The sequence below is a fragment of the Myotis davidii genome, unplaced genomic scaffold (genome assembly GCF_000327345.1).
Source record: "Myotis davidii unplaced genomic scaffold, ASM32734v1 scaffold1618, whole genome shotgun sequence".
NCBI lineage: Eukaryota > Metazoa > Chordata > Mammalia > Chiroptera > Vespertilionidae > Myotis > Myotis davidii.
Window position 1 is genome coordinate 217,681 of NW_006289227.1, and position 15,718 is coordinate 233,398.

General features: G+C 48.4%; 1 protein-coding gene across 1 annotated transcript; it reads left to right on the top strand.

Moving 5' to 3' along the window:
* Positions 1-45: 45 nt before the first annotated feature.
* On the top strand, positions 46-10,805 carry EIF3K (eukaryotic translation initiation factor 3 subunit K). The gene is made up of 8 exons (XM_006761438.2): positions 46-198; positions 974-1,072; positions 2,857-2,977; positions 4,905-4,979; positions 7,242-7,308; positions 7,430-7,507; positions 8,794-8,919; positions 10,740-10,805. Exons 1-8 carry the CDS (start codon positions 140-142, stop codon positions 10,769-10,771), a joined length of 657 nt encoding a protein of 218 aa, XP_006761501.1. The 5' UTR covers positions 46-139; the 3' UTR covers positions 10,772-10,805.
* Positions 10,806-15,718: the final 4,913 nt, after the last annotated feature.

Genomic DNA, 15,718 nt, shown 5'->3' on the forward strand with positions numbered 1-15,718 from the left:
TTCCCCCTTCAGCGCCTCAGGGCTGGAGGAAAACAGCGACGTAGTTTCCGTTTCCGCCACCTCTTCCTCTTCCGGTCCCCTAGGGCGCCGCACGGCCGGTACCGCGGCTCCATCCCCCGAGAGGGAAGCGACCGCAGGCATGGCCATGTTTGAACAGATGAGAGCGAACGTGGGCAAGTTGCTCAAGGGCATCGACAGGTCTGAGCCTGGTCGGAGGGAGAGCTCTGGTCGAGCGGGTGGAGGAGAGCCTTTCCGCAGACCGCGAGGGCTGGCCAGGGTCCCGGGTTTGCGCGGGGTGGTTTCCAGTCTTCTGGAGGAGCTGTTTAAGGGGAACAGCGTTGCAAGCGCCCCGAGACGGGAGATTGCCTCGCCTTGTCTCCCCTCCTTAATTGTCCTAAGGCCTCTCTCTCAGCCCCTCAGTCTTCCTCTCACTGACAGTGCCTCTTCATCTCTACCTTCTTTTCCCATATCATTCATTCAACGCATGCTCCCAGTCAGCGCCGGGCAACGTTGGGGACCAGAAGTGACCAAGACAGCCGCTGGCCATGCTTTCATGAAGTTCCCAGTTCAGAGTCATGACAAAACCGTCAATAGATAGGGATAGCTGAGAGCAGTCAGAGCTGCGATGGGGGAAGCACAAGCAGATTGGTCAGAACTGCAATGGGAGAAGCTCGAGCGAGAGGATGGGGTGGAACAGGGGTGAGGCCTGGGTATGTGTGTCAAAGATGTCCAGGAGCCCAGGTATACAGGTTGCAATGACTGACTGACTGAGAGGTTGGGGAAGCATCCCAGGCATTAGACCCCTGGCTCCGATGGGATTTAGAGCTTAGGCTCAGGTCTGAGATATGGGTAAGATAAGAGAAGAAAAGGAGGAAGGAGGAGCAGGCTACTGTGCCCACCCCCCATCCTCAAGAAAAGTCACTGGCCTCAGTTCCTGTCTCCTCTCTGCTCATCCATCTTGCTTCTTCTCTAGATACAACCCTGAGAATTTGGCCACCCTGGAGCGCTATGTGGAGACGCAGGCCAAGGAGAATGCCTATGATCTGGAAGCCAACCTGGCTGTCCTGAAGCTGTGAGTGTCTGCCTCCAACCCCAACCCCTGCCAGTGGCCAGCGGGTACCACTCCCAACACGGTGGTACAGGAGTAGCATACAGCATGAAGCCTCTTTGGCATGCAAAACTAGGAATCCAAGGAAAGCAGGAGGATGGATGTTTTTAAAAATTAATTACAAAACACACATACAGGCTAGTACATAAAACAAATACAGTTGGCTCTCCATATCCACAGGATCCACATCAGTGGAAAGGTTGAAAACATTCCCCTAAAAAATGTGATGTTGCTGATGTATTGTGTAGTTAGACCTACTATGGTTATGTTTGTATTAAACATGTACAAACTTTTTTCTTGTTATTCCCTAAACAATACAATATAACAACTATTTACACGGTATATAATTGTATTAGGTTTTGTAAGTAATCAAGAGATGGTTTAAAATGTATGAGAAGAGCTCTAGCCAGTTGGCTCAGTGGATAGAGCCCTGGCCCGTGGCCTCAAGGGTCTTGAGTTCAGTTGCAGTCAAGGACACGTGCCTCAGATGCAGGCTCGATCCCCTGCCCTGGTTGGTGTGCAGGTAGGAGGCAACCAGTCAATGTGTTTCTCTCACATCAGTGCTTCTCTGTGTCTCTCACCCTCCCTTCTCTCTCTAAAATTCAATGCAAAGATATTCTCGGGTGAGGATTAACAAAAAAATAAAAGAATGTATGAGAGGACGTGCATCGGTTATATGTGAGTGCTACACTATCTTATGTAAGGAATTTGGGATTTGGTATGCACAGGGGGTCCTGGAACCAAGCCCTAAGTGGATACCAAGGGATTGCATATTGTTTAAGAAGTAATTATAAATTCACCCATATGATCACCATCCATATTGCAAAACTGAGTGTTGCTAGCAACTCAGGCCCTTTGCCCCACGTTTTATGCCAGCCACACCCACTGCCCACCCTGGTAATCACTCTTAGGTTCTAATGGCCTGACTTTATGTGAGTTTACCACACGTGCATCCTGATCATCTTAGCTCAGGATTGCCTGTTTTGAACTTGATACAAGGAGAGTCCTACAGAACAAGCTCTTCTGCATCTGACTGCTTCCCTTGAGCACTGGATTAATGAGGTTCATCCATTTTCTGTGTGGCTGCAGTTTTTATCCGTTTTCCTGTTAATAGACGTTTGGGTTTCGCCCCCTCAGTACTTCATTGGCACACAGCTGTGTAATTTTTATGATTCCATAGCTTCAGATTTAACATCTGTAAAATAGATGTATTTACAGGGTTGTGTAGGTTGTTATTGGTGATAATCACTACTTAGGGAGTATTCACCATGTAGTAGTTTGCTGTGGTATAAGCTTTGCATGTATTAACTCACTTAGATGCTGTATTGCCCTTGTGAGGTAGATGTGGTTGTAATTGCCCCCTTTTGCAAGGGAGGAAACTGATGCACAGAATTTAAAATAAGTCCATGGTCACTCAGCAGGGAAGTTTAAACCCAGGCATTCTGGCTCCAGAGCCCTAAACCACTATTTCAAACTTTTCTATGTACTCATTTATTTATGAATCACTTAACAATTAACAGTGTCTGTCTTACTGGGTAGTTGTGAAAATTAACTGTACTTGTCGACAGAGCAGGCAAGTAGGGTCAGGGAAGTCACATAGTCAGAGAATCTGTGGTTGGGACTGGAACCCAGGCATGTATAGTTCCCAGTCCCTGGGCCAAAGCAGTGTGTACCCTGCCTCACACCTGGTGAGGCTTCGGGGACCTGGAGATGTCACCTGTTGCTGTGTCTTTTGTTTCCCTTCTCAGGTACCAGTTCAACCCAGCCTTCTTTCAGACCACGGTCACTGCTCAGATCCTGCTAAAGGCCCTTACCAACCTGCCCCACACTGACTTCACCCTTTGCAAGTGCATGATTGACCAGGCCCATGTATCCTTCCAGTTCTCAGGCCCAGGTGTGTGTGGGAGGAGGCAGGGGCAAGAGAGATCATTTCACTGGGAAGTGGTCTGTGAGTTTAGTCACACTTGAGTGCCTGCTCTGGGCTTGGCCCATTGCTGGGTAGGGCTGGGGCCCTATGGTGGTTAAGACAGGCCTGTCCCCTGTTAGTGACAGCCTCCAATAGTCAGGGTTAGAGGGGCCAGAGGAGGCACCTGACCTTGCCTGGATGTTATTGCTTCCTGGAGGAGAGACCATCTGAAAGATGAGGAGTTAGGTGAAGTGGTAGGGAAGGTGTTCCAGGCAGAGGGAACAGTAGGGAGGCCTGGAGGAAAAGGTCAGCATAGCCGTGCCACAGCTTTCAAAGTGGAATTTGGAAGGGCACCAGGGAGCTGTAGAGTGATGGGGGTAGATTTATGCTTTAGAAAGATTCTCATGAGGATTCTAGTTGAGTAAAAACCACCTGGCCAGAGGCAGGAGGGGCTGGGCGCTGGGCAACAGGCAGAAGCCATGAATAGCTGGATTGTCGGCTAAACTTCATTTTATGTATCCTCATTGCCTACCTAGCACAGTGCTGGCCTTCAGTGAAAAGCTGTTGAGTGAAAAAATCAGTGAATTGGATTCCCCCCACTTCCCCTTGCTTTTTTGTAGCTGATCTAACACTTAGCTAGGAAAGCCTCTAACTTTCCTTTAATTACTTGAGAGACTTGGCAGAGTCTCCCAACCATGCTGAGCCCTATGCTCATAGTGATCACCATCCCAGGGTTGTCACAACTACTTGCCTCTTACTGGCTAAGCTGAGAAATGGCTGCTTACTCATTGAACCTGTTCTGCGAGGTGTGTCCATGGGAGTGCCTCCCTTCTGCGAGATTGTCCACCTTCTCCAGGGTTCTGTTCTGGTGGTTTTGAAAAAAATAGGCATACCGTACATTATTAAAAGTACATAAAAAAATTATAGCCAAAGCCGGTTTGGCTCAGTGGATGGAGCGTCGGCCTGCGGACTGAAGGGTCCCGGGTTCGATTCCGGTCAGGGGCATGTACCTGGGTTGCGGGCACATCCCTGGTGGGGGATGTGCAGGAGGCGGCTGATCGATGTTTCTCTCTCATTGATGTTTCTGACTCTCTGTCTCTCTCCCTTCCTCTCTGTGGAAAATCAATGGAATGTATTTAAAAAAAAAAAGTTATATAGGGGGAAATGGCTTCTCTCCCCTCCTAGGAGGCAACAGTTGTTTGCTATTCTTGGGGACCTTTCCACAGATGTCCTGTAGCTACATAAGTACAGCTGTGTATGTTTATATACACACTAGAGGCCTGGTGCACGAAAGTCATGCACTCGGGAGGGGTGGTGGTGGTGGTCCCTCAGCCAGGCCTACACCCTCTCACAGTCAGGGAGCAGTCGCACATCCTTAGTACTGCCGAGGAGGCTCCCGCCATCACCAATGCACTTGCCAGCCAAGAGCCCAACTTCTGACTGAGTAGTGCCCCTGTGCCCCCGCTCCCCTGCTCCGTGGAGCACACCAACCAGCAGGGGGCAGCTCCTGCATTGAGTGTCTGCCCCCTGGTGGTTAGTGTGTGTCATAGCAACCTGTTGTTCTGCCATTCAGTCAATTTGCATATTAGCCTTTTATTATATAGGATAGCATATGTCCTCCGCCCAAATGGTAGGCTATTATGCATATTGTTCTGCATCTTTTTTCATATCAGTGTGTCTTGTCATGTTCTATGGGAGTTGGCTCAGGCTCTGTGGACAGTCAGTCATTGTTGTCATTGTCCCCATCATTGGATAATTTGGTTGTTTCTCACCTTTTGCCATTACAACCCATGCTGCAGTGACCAGAAGGAGGTGGGTAGGAAGGGCTGGCTTAGGACTCCACAGCATCCTCAGGCTCTAGGACCATTTTCCTTTAACGTTTTCCTTCAGCAAGAAGAACGGCCCATCCGACAGATTTTGTACCTTGGAGACCTGCTAGAGACCTGCCACTTCCAGGCCTTCTGGGTAACTTCCCTTGGACCCAAGGGCAGGATGGGTGATTGGGCCACACAAGCGGACTGATAAAAGTAATGAGCATGCCCGTTAATTGGCTTCCTGTGTTCAGGGCTTTGCAAGCAGGATCTCATAAAATCGTAATCCTCACACAGAGCCAGGACTCCCACAGGGCTCAGGCATCCTTCCAGTAAAAGTCCGCCATCACCTGAACTTCTTGCTTTCTTGCTCTAACTGGAACCTGATCCACCACTTCTCCAGCTTCCCAAGTGGGACCCACTGCCCTAGAAGTGTCTTCAGCAGTAATTGCTCCTTCCTCTGGCCATGAATGTTAAACATTTCCACTCTCTGACCACTTCCTCCTAGCTTTCCAGCTCCCCCCACTCTGAGGTCTCCAACTGACATTCTTGGGCTGACCAGCACTCCAGTCCTTTGTTCTGTTTCCTCTTAGCAAAAGTCGTGCATCCCTCCTCCCTGGGATCCCCCCTTCCCCCCTCCCACCACCTATATCTGAGATGAACAGGCTGGAAAAAAAGCCATCTGGAGCACGTGACAACGCAGACCCACAGTCCACCCTTCTTGGCCTAGGCTCTTGCTTCCCTCCCCAGTTTCCCCTCCCCCCTCACCTAGACAGCTCTTTGGACCTTCCCTCCCACCAGAACTCGCACATGTCCCTGGCCCTGACATGGCGGCTGACCGAGCACTCTGCAGTGTTAGAGGGTGGGTTGTCCCTCCTATGTCAGGCCATCTGGTGCACTGTCCCCTTTCCCTTGCACCCACTCAGTGGTGGTACAACAGCAATTCTCCCTACTGTCTTGTAACATCAAACGTGGCCTTCCTGGGTTGTTTGTTTCACCATAGAACATGCCTACTCTGGAGTTCTAGCATAACAAAGAGCTCTTACCCCTACCATGGTGGCTCAGTGGTTGAGCATTGACTTAGGAACCAGGAGGTCATTGGTTCAAGTCCCAGTCAGGGCACATGCCCAGATTGTGGGCTTGATCCCCAGTAGAGGGCATGCAGGAGGCAGCTGGTCAATGATTCTCATCGTTGATGTTTCTATTGCTCCCTTTTTGTGAAATCAATAAAAAATATTTATTTTTTTTAAAGAGAGGTGTCCCTGACCACATTCACTCTGCCTCCTACCCCCTTTCCCTGTGCCCCTTTACAGCCCTGCTCTTGGTTAGGGGACTGGCTGCCCAGTTTGCCCACGTGTTTCAAGGTTTTAAAATTGCAAATGTCACATCTCAAAACTCCTCAGTTTCAGGCAGGTGGGGACTGTTGGTCACCCTGCTCCTGGGACAGATTGCCTGTCGTCAGTCTCCCCTGCTCACTTGAACCCACTCCAGGCTTTTGTGACCAACCCTCTGACCCTGCTTCCCAACACAAACACACTCCATGAAACTTGTTGAGGTCAACAGTTGCTAGATTCAGTAGGCAGTTCTCAGTCCCCCATCTTACCTGTCCTGTCAAATCCTTTAATCACTTGGCTTCCAAGACAACTGCTCTCTTGACTTTTCTCATATTTCATTGGCTACTCATTGTCCTTGCGGCTTCCACATTTCCCTCACTAATGTTGGAAGGCGCCTTTGCTGAGAAGATGACATACGAGTAGAAACCATGGGAGAGGAGAGTTCCAGACGCAAGGTCAGTGCAGCCCTGGCCAGGTAGCTCAGTTTGTTAGAGCTTCCTGGCCAAGGTTGCGGGTTCAATCCCCAGTCAGGGCACATACAAAAGTCAACCAGTGAATACATAAATAAGTGGTTAATGCATAATAAGAGAACAAGTTGATTTTCATCCTTCCCTCTCCCACTCTCTAAAAATTAATAGAAAAAAATTTTTTTTAAAGAACCAGCATGAAGGCCCTGAGTTAGGTGAGTGCCTGGTATAACAGGAGCAGTGAGGAGGCCCTTGTGGCTGGAGTGAGGGGGTAAGGTAGAGGAGGTGAGGGCATAGATCCTGTGGGGCCTTGTGGCCCATTGTAGGACATGGTAGGCTTTTTCTCTGAGTGAGATAGGAGCAAAGTGAGTGCATCAGCTTATCTTAGGTTCCTCCTGCCAGATTTAAACCCTAGGTTTAATTTTGAGCAAATCACTTAACTGTTCTGAGCCTTGGTTTCTTTATCTCTAGAATGGGCATAAAAATAGTAACTGTTACATCATAGGGTTGCACACAGAAGAATGGCTGGCATGTGGAGGACAATTGTTAATATTTTTAATATTGGCATTCTTGATATTAATATTGAAATTGTCAACATTGTTATTCCTCTCACAGCAAGCCCTGGATGAAAACATGGACCTTTTGGAAGGTATAACTGGTTTTGAAGATTCTGTCCGAAAATGTAAGTCCCTTTTTGAGACTGAGCTCCCAGGCAGGAGAGAGGGGGAGGCAGGTAGGGAGTGTCAGCAGGGATCTGGGAGCGGGGCGTGGCTCTTTATCATCTTTGTCCCTGACCTCCACAGTCATCTGCCACGTCGTGGGTATCACTTATCAGCACATCGATCGCTGGCTGCTGGCCGAGATGCTCGGGGACCTGACTGGTAAGATGCTCTCTGGGTCCCTAGTGCCAGTCTAGGAGGTTCAGGGTAGTCTGGGGTAGTGGGCCTCAGCCAGCACCTCTGATGGATCCATCCCTTCCTCACCCAATAGTTATTGAAGGCCCAGCCCAGGAAGGAAGGAAGGAATTGGTATGAGACATTCCCTTCCTTGGGGAAGATATAGACATTCATTCATTTATTCTGTATTAATTACTGAATGGCTGCTCTGTGCCAGACACTATTCTGTCCAGTGGTAATTCATGCAGGGCAGCTTGTAGAGTAGGGTGGGGGCAGCATTTGAGCAAATGTGAGGACCCTCAGGCAGTAGGTCCTGTCATGTTCCCTCCGTGGCTAGAGCAGAGTGATTGTAGGTATGAGTGGGTATTTTGGGAGTTGATAGCAGAGAAATGGTGGAGGGAGGGAGATCTCTAGATACAGCAGGGCCTTCTAAAAAGGAAAAAAAAAAGTGTGTGTGTGTGTGTTTGCCCATTTTTGCAAAAAGAAACACAGGAAGGAAAATAGAAGATAAGGAAAATGGGGCAAAGGTGAGGGGGTTGAGAACAGGGAGGAGAGAGGGGTGGGTTTGGGGTGACATTTCTCTGAGTACCTTAGACAGTTTGGCCTTTTGATCCAGGTAGTTTTTTGTGTGGGGTTTTGTTGTTTATAATGGGAGCTAACTTTGATTGCACACTTTGTGTCAGGCGCTACTGTTTTACATCAGATAGGTGTTTGACATACTTAAAAGTGAAATTAAACCAAAAGGAGATGAAACAACTCTTAAAATTGAAAATTAAAAAAAGCAGATGAATCTGGACCACATTGATAATGGTTACACAGAAAAGAATTATTTCCAGTAACGGTACACCCTCTTGCCCTATATCCTTAGTGGCATATTTTCCAAGGGTGAAAAAGAACTGCAAAGAAATTCTCAAACCTGATAACCACAGGCTTATTGTTAGTGGTGATGATGACATTGTGATTGTGAAACCATTTCATGTAGGTCGTGGGAAAAAGCAGTTACATAAATACACTGTGGATATTAGAAGCTAAGATTTGCACAGGAGAGAAAAGAGATAAATAGAAAATAAGACAAAAATCTGTGTGACGTGTAAGGATGAGAAAGGTAAAATGGAGAATGAGCTATAGAAGTGCGGAGGTGCTGCTGCTGTCCAGGTAGAAAATGCTTTTGGCTTCTGAAGCAGTTGGGCAAGGAGGGTGCCTGGCTCCTCGTTCCCAGGACCCCCTGGTACTGCAGGATTGGGTGACCAAAACCCTTTTGTCATCTGCAGACAGCCAGCTAAAGGTGTGGATGAGCAAGTACGGCTGGAGCGCTGATGAGTCGGGCCAGATCTTCATCTGTAGCCAGGAAGAGAGCATTAAGCCCAAGAACATCGTGGAGAAGATTGACTTTGACAGTGAGTGGTATCCTGAGGCCTCAGGGTGTGGGGCTCAGCAGGTGCCCTTCCACAGAGACCCAGACTAGGAAATTGGCATCTGCCAGACTCCACTGACCTCTTCTGTCACAGGGCTGCAGCCCAGGGAGGAATAGCAGGGGGTACTAGGCGTCCTTCCCTAGAACTTTCAGGCCCTGTGTCCTGCCCCACAGCACCCAATAAGACTTCCAAGGGCCTGGAGTGGCCTTGAGGGTTGTCTCCACACACTTATGGGTTCCCGGGGCTCTTTCCCATTATCTCTTCTTTTTTTTTAATTTTTTAAAAATTTTTTTATATATTTTATTGATTTTTTACAGAGAGAAAGGGAGAGAGACAGAGTCAGAAACATTGATGAGAGAGAAACATCGATCAGCTGCCTCCTGCACATCTCCCACTGGAGATGTGCGCGCAACCCAGATACATGCCCCTGACCGGAATCGAACCTGGGACCTCTCAGTCCGCAGGCCGACGCTCTATCCACTGAGCCAAACCGGTTTCGGCCCATTATCTCTTCTTTATCCTTGGGGCTCCCGGGGTCTCAGCCCTGGCATCTGCTAAAACGCAGCAGAATGCCAGAAAGTATGGGCTCTGGAGTTAGATTAGTGAGTGGGAATCTTGGTTCTGCACGTTGTGGCTGTGTAACTTTGGGCAAGTGATTTTACTGCTCTGTGCTTCAGTTTCCTCATCTAAAATATGGGAAAAGAGCATCAATAATTATGACAAACACTGTTTCTTTTTTTAAAAAAAAAAAACAAGCAGTTCTTGCATTCTTTTTTAAAAAATATTTTATTGATTTTTTTACAGAGAGGAAGGGAGAGGGATAGAGAATTAGAAACATCAATGAGAGAGAAACATCGATCAGCTGCCTCCTGCACAACCCCCACTGGGGGTGTGCCCGCAACCAAGATACATGCCCTTGATTGGAATCGAACCCTGGACCCTTCAGTCCGCAGGCCGACGCTCTATCCACTGAGCCAAACCGGCTAGGGCCAAACACTGTTTCTTTACACTTGAGTCAATTTGTCCTCACATCATCCAATAAGGTGGGTACCATTAAAGAGACTTATTGGTACAACAAGGCTTCTCAGTACAAACCAGTTAACTTGGTACCTAATTGAGGAACCAGATTGCGTGAGCACTTGGGTACTGTAGACCCTCACTCTGTGGTACCTGTTCTATGTGAGAACTTACTGGAGCAAATGGTTCAGTGAGGAGATGCAAGTCAAGCACTGAGTGTCTTGCCAATAGTACACGTTACTATAATAATAGTGAATAACACTTACTAGCAGGCATTGTTCTAATGCAGCGGTTTTCAACCTGTGGGTCGCAACCCCTTTGGCGGTCGAACGACCCTTTCACAGGGGTCGCTTAAGACCATCCTGCATATCAGATATTTACATGACGATTCATAACAGTAGCAACATTACAGTTATGAAGTAGCAACGAAAATAATTTTATGGTTGGGTCACAACATGAGGAACTGTATTTAAAGGGCCAGAAGGTTGAGAACCACTGTTCTAATGCATCCTTAATCCCACTATCTTGTTAGATAGATGCTTCCTACAGGTGGGGAAACTGATGTACCCGGTACCAGCAGAGCTAAGACTTAAACATGGGCCTCCTGGCTCTAGAGTCCCGACTTTTAACTACTGCCCCAAACTGCCGTTGTGATGGTGACTAGGCCCAGAAGGGGGTTGTGGTCTGTTGACTTTAAAGAATTGTGTGTGCTATAGTTGGTGACTGGAACTTTGTCTCCCATTCTTCCCACATTGACCTTTGGTCCCACCTTCTCTTCTCAACAGGTGTGTCCAGCATCATGGCCTCCTCCCAGTAACTTTGCAGGTGCTTAATAAAGATTTATTGCCTTAGCCTTGGTGTCTCCTTACTGGCTTCCTACCTCTGTCCCTCATCCACCAGAGGGAGGCCAGGAGCAGGCCTCTGCTGGCCCTGTGCTGGGGCCCCCTAGTGGCAGGGCGTCCATCTTTTTTTCTTCCCTTCCACTTCTTTGCCTGCCCCACCCCTGCAACTGACCTTCCACCCCCACCTTTCTGACCTATCAGGTCCCCAGGAGAGGGCAGGTAACTGTGAGTCAGCAAGGAGGAGAGTGTGAAAGGGACAGAAGCCCAGCCCTGCAGCTGGCTCTAGCCTGGGCTCTTCTGTACTCAGGAAAACCTAGGTGAGGTCCTGGAGGGCAGGCATATCTTTGCCCCGGGGCCTCACAAAAGCATGCACTAGTGGCCCCAGGGCTGTGGCTAGAGGGTAAATGGGGGAGGATTCTAGCTGCTCTACCTTATGTGTGTCCTTGGTCTAGTGACCCTGCCCCTCGTCCTCAGTTTTCTGAGAAAGGTGGAGAATGGTGCACCCTTCTCCGAGTTATGAGGATTTCATGAGCTCTTTCCAGTAAAGGTCTCAGACCAGGTCCTAGCCTGTTATTGGCGCTTAGAAAACAGGAGTTGTTGATTTTAGACTTGGGTTTGTCCCTGAGGTTGCAAACTAGTCCTGAGCATTCTTCTGTTTGGAGAGACTTTACAAGTAATTCAGATTTTCAGCCAGGCCATACTCCATCCCCAAATCCCAGCCTATGCTAGTTAGGAGGTCTAGTTCACATCACTCATTCTTTAGTTGGGTTGGTTATCTTTCCCATTTATACATGAAGTATTCCAGGCATCTTGCAGAATAACCTTGGGCAAGTATCTTCCCTTCTGTGCTTGTGTGTAAAGGGGGTGAGAACAATAGTGACTCCTTTGGGAGGAAAATGAAGGAAATGAAATGCTGTGATAGATACACAACCTTCAGTGTGGACCTGCTGCTGCCTGGGGGAGCCCTTCATTCTCTCATCACAGTGGACTTGGCCTACGAGCTGCCAACCTCCCTGATCCACCTGCACTCACACCCATCCTCTGGGCAAGGATGTGAGGAGCCAGGGCTGGGCGGGACACCCTTTGCCCTGGGTTCCAGACTTGAGCAGGAGCCAGGAACTAGGGTGTGTTCAAACCCTGGGCACAAATGGTGATTATGTAGCTCAGGACTCTGGAGCCTTGCTGTAAGGGGGGTGGAGGGTAACAGGAGGAAAGACTAATGCTGCTACCCACTCATTTGTGGGCACCCCCTCAGGGTGGGCCTAACTCCACTCACCCACTTGGTAGTACCCTGTGTGTGATAAAACCTGTACAACTGGCCATGTCCACTACAAGGAAGAGGAAATAACCCGTGTCCTTTGGAAGCCAGGTCTTGTCCTACTTTGCCAACCTGCTTTTGCTCCAGGAGGATCATCATCCTTTTTGACAGCCTGAGTTCAAATCCCAGCCTAGTGGCCTTTGGGCTTGTTAACTGCTTCAATTTTACTGCTGCTGAAAGTGCCCACTTGCATAGTTGTGAGTTAACATGGAAATTTCAGAGAACTTGGCACACTGTAAGAGATCACAAACTTGTAGCCTGTCTTGCTCACTTGGGCTCAGGGCTGCTGTTTCAGCTGCTTCCATTGTCACCTCTAGATATCCCAGTATCTTTCTATGTTCGCACATTGGGAGGACACAGCTGTCTCCTTTGTTTCGCCCAAGTGGCACTAATAATAGGACACAGTGCTTAATCCGTTACTGCAGTCTCGAGAATTCCAAGTGGTGTAGAAATGGTGAACCCATTGGCATGCCCCTTCCAGTCTCTTCCTGCCCCTTGACCCTCAGTGGATGATACCTATTATTGCACTGTCCCTGGATGGCCTCGAAAGTGACTAACAAAAGGAACCCTTAGTTTAAACCTCATTGCCTGGGACCATGAGCTTTGTCTCTCAGCCCTAGTTCAGTGTCCACCAGGAGCAGGCAGAGTTGGGCAAATGGCCCTTAACCCAAGGGCCTTTCCCTGCGGACCAGGCCCAGCACAAGAGTCCTGGGCTTGTTCGCCAAGTTAACAGGCTGCCTGCCCAGCCCAGCTTTGTAAGCCACCAACACTTGGGTTTTTGGCTAGATCCTGGCATCATTTCCTGGGAGAGGATTCCTGCCAGGCCTTGTTCCCGTTGCTTGCCATTGGATCCCTTCCAGTGCCTTTGAGAGAGGTGGAAAAGACCTTATAGCTCTCATACCTGGAGGAGCCACGTCTTGCAATCCCCATCCCCAGTAGAAAACTTGGAGCTTCTGGAGTCTTAACTGCTCTTTATCTCTGCCCTCCCCCAACCCCAAATTCATGACAGTAAGTCCTGTCAGCTGTTTTCCCAAAACTTCCCACTGCCCCTCCACAGCTCTCTCTTCCTCCAAGCCTCTGGTCCTGTCCTCCCTTACCTGGACCATTGTAACAGCCTCCTCACTGGGCTCCCTGTGCCTAACCCACCTTCTACAATCATGTAACCAGGGGGACCCTTTGCACAGCTGAATCAGATTCCAGCCCTGCTTAAAATCCTCCCTTCCCATTGCATTTAGAATAAAATTTATGTCAATCAGGTTTCAATTAAAAATTCAAATTTCTCATCATGGTTTTAAGTCCATTCACCTAGGATTTATTAAACTTCTATCTTGTGCGAGATGCTGCTTTCAGACTAGGGATACAGCAATGACCAAAACAAAAATCTCCACCCCATGGATGACATTCTTGGGAAAGAGAGAAATGCAATCAATAGATCAATCAATCATGTAATATATTAAATGGTAATTCATGCTCTGGAAAAAAATCAGCGGATTACTTGTGTAATAAACAAAATTTAACTATTTTATTTATTTTTTAAAATATATTTTATTGATTTTTTTGAGGATTTTTTTTTCCTTAGGGGTATTTTAATAGCGTGGTTATCACTGTGAATTCTATTTTATTGATTTTTTACAGAGAGGAAAGGAGAGGGATAGAGAGTTAGAAACATCAAGGAGACAAGAGAGAAACATCCATCAGCTGCCTCCTGTACACCCCCCACTGGGGATGTGCCACAACCAAGGCACATGCCCCCGACCGGAATCGAACCTTCAGTCCACGGCCAACACTCTATCCACTGAGCCAAACCAGTCAGGGCTGTAGGATGCTATTTTAAATAACGTGGTCAGGGAATATCTCACTGGGGAGGTGATGTTGCCTCAGAGACCTGCAGGAGAGGCGGCTATGAGCCCTGGGGATTCAGTATCTAGGGAAAGTGATCCAGACAGTGGTAACAAGGTATCACCAAGTATAAAGACTATGAAGCTGGACCAGGCCTGGTGTGTTCCAGAAACAGCAAGGAGGCCTGCAATGTGACAGGAGCTCAGAGAGTAAGGGGCAGAGTGGAAAGTGAGCTGGGAGAGGAAATGGGGACCAGGACATGGAAGACCTGTGGGTCTGGCTAATGCCACAGGAGTCTCACTCCTTTCAAAGGCTGGGCTGGGCCAGGGCAGGGAGACTTCTGCACCTTTGCTCATTTCCTTGATTTTGACGTTTTCTGAGTGTAGTGCTAGGAGCGGAGGGGAGGGTTCTGGGCAGAAGGGGGGGCGGGGGCTTGATCTGACTCGGGTGTTCACAGGCTCCTTCTAGCTTCTTGTGGGAAAGGGGCTGGAGAGAGTTGGGAGCTGGTGAGGAGGATGTTTAGTGGTCCAAGCAAAGACAAGGCTAATGTAGGTGGGACCAGAGTGGGCCACAGGGGCAGGGGAAAGTGGGTGCATTCTCTATATACTTTGAAGATGGAACTGACAATTTCCTGAAGAACTGGATATGGGGTGTGAAGACAAAGAGGAATCAAGGATGATTGCAAGGTTTGTTGCCTGTGCAGCTGGAAGGATGGGGGCTTCATTCACAAGATGGGGATGACTGTGAGGGATCAGGTTTGGGGAGGAAGATCAGGAGCTCAGCTTTATTTTTATTATTTATTTTTTTAATTGTGGGATGTCACTTATTTACCTTTTAAAATATATTTTTAATTGATTTCAGAGAGGAAGGGAGAGGTAGAGAGAGATAAAAACATCCATGATGAGTGAGAATCATTGATCGGCTGCCTTTTGCATGCCCCCTACTGGGGATTGAGCCTGCAGCCTGGGCATGTGGCCTTGACCAGAATCCAACCCGGACTATTCAGTCGGCAGGTCCACGCTCTATCCATTGAGCCAAACCAGCCAGGGCAGGAGCTCAGCTCTATATATTTAAACTTGAGGTGCCTGTTAATGTGGCAAGGTCACTTATCTGTATGCATTTACTTACATATTGTTGTCCACTATGTTAGCCACTTGAGAACTAGCCACGCTTATCATGCTCAGCACTCTGCCCCCAAGAACGGGGCTTGGCAATATAGGAGTTCCGTTAATGTTTGTTAAATGAAAGTCCAAAAAGTCCTCTACCGTCCCAGTCAGCAAGTGTCTATTCCAGTTTAACTAACTCCACTGTCCATTTCGTGAATTTTTGTTCACACGTCCTCTTCCGCAAAGGCTACACTACTTTACACATGCTTGGTTTTTCTCAATAACACGTTTCACCTTCGAATATACCATATACATGTTAAAATGTTGTTTGTCGACTCCCTTCACTAGAAAGTAGCTCCATGAAGGCAAGGATTTTTGTCTATCTTGTTTCCAGCCGATGCGTAAAACATGGTCTGGCACACAGTAGGCGTTTAATAAATACTTGCTGAATTTGTGTTGCCGAGTGGGACTTCATCCCACGCCTGAGCAGGTTAAGGCCTGAGGACCAGACCCGCCTAGTGAATCATTCGTGACTGGCCCCGCCCACACGCGGAGACCGCGCGCTCCTGCGGGAAAGGGGCGCGGCCCCTCCAGGAGCTGAAGGGGCGGCGCGGGGAAGTGGACTCTGCGCAGGCGCCGAGCTTCCCGAGCACGGAGTG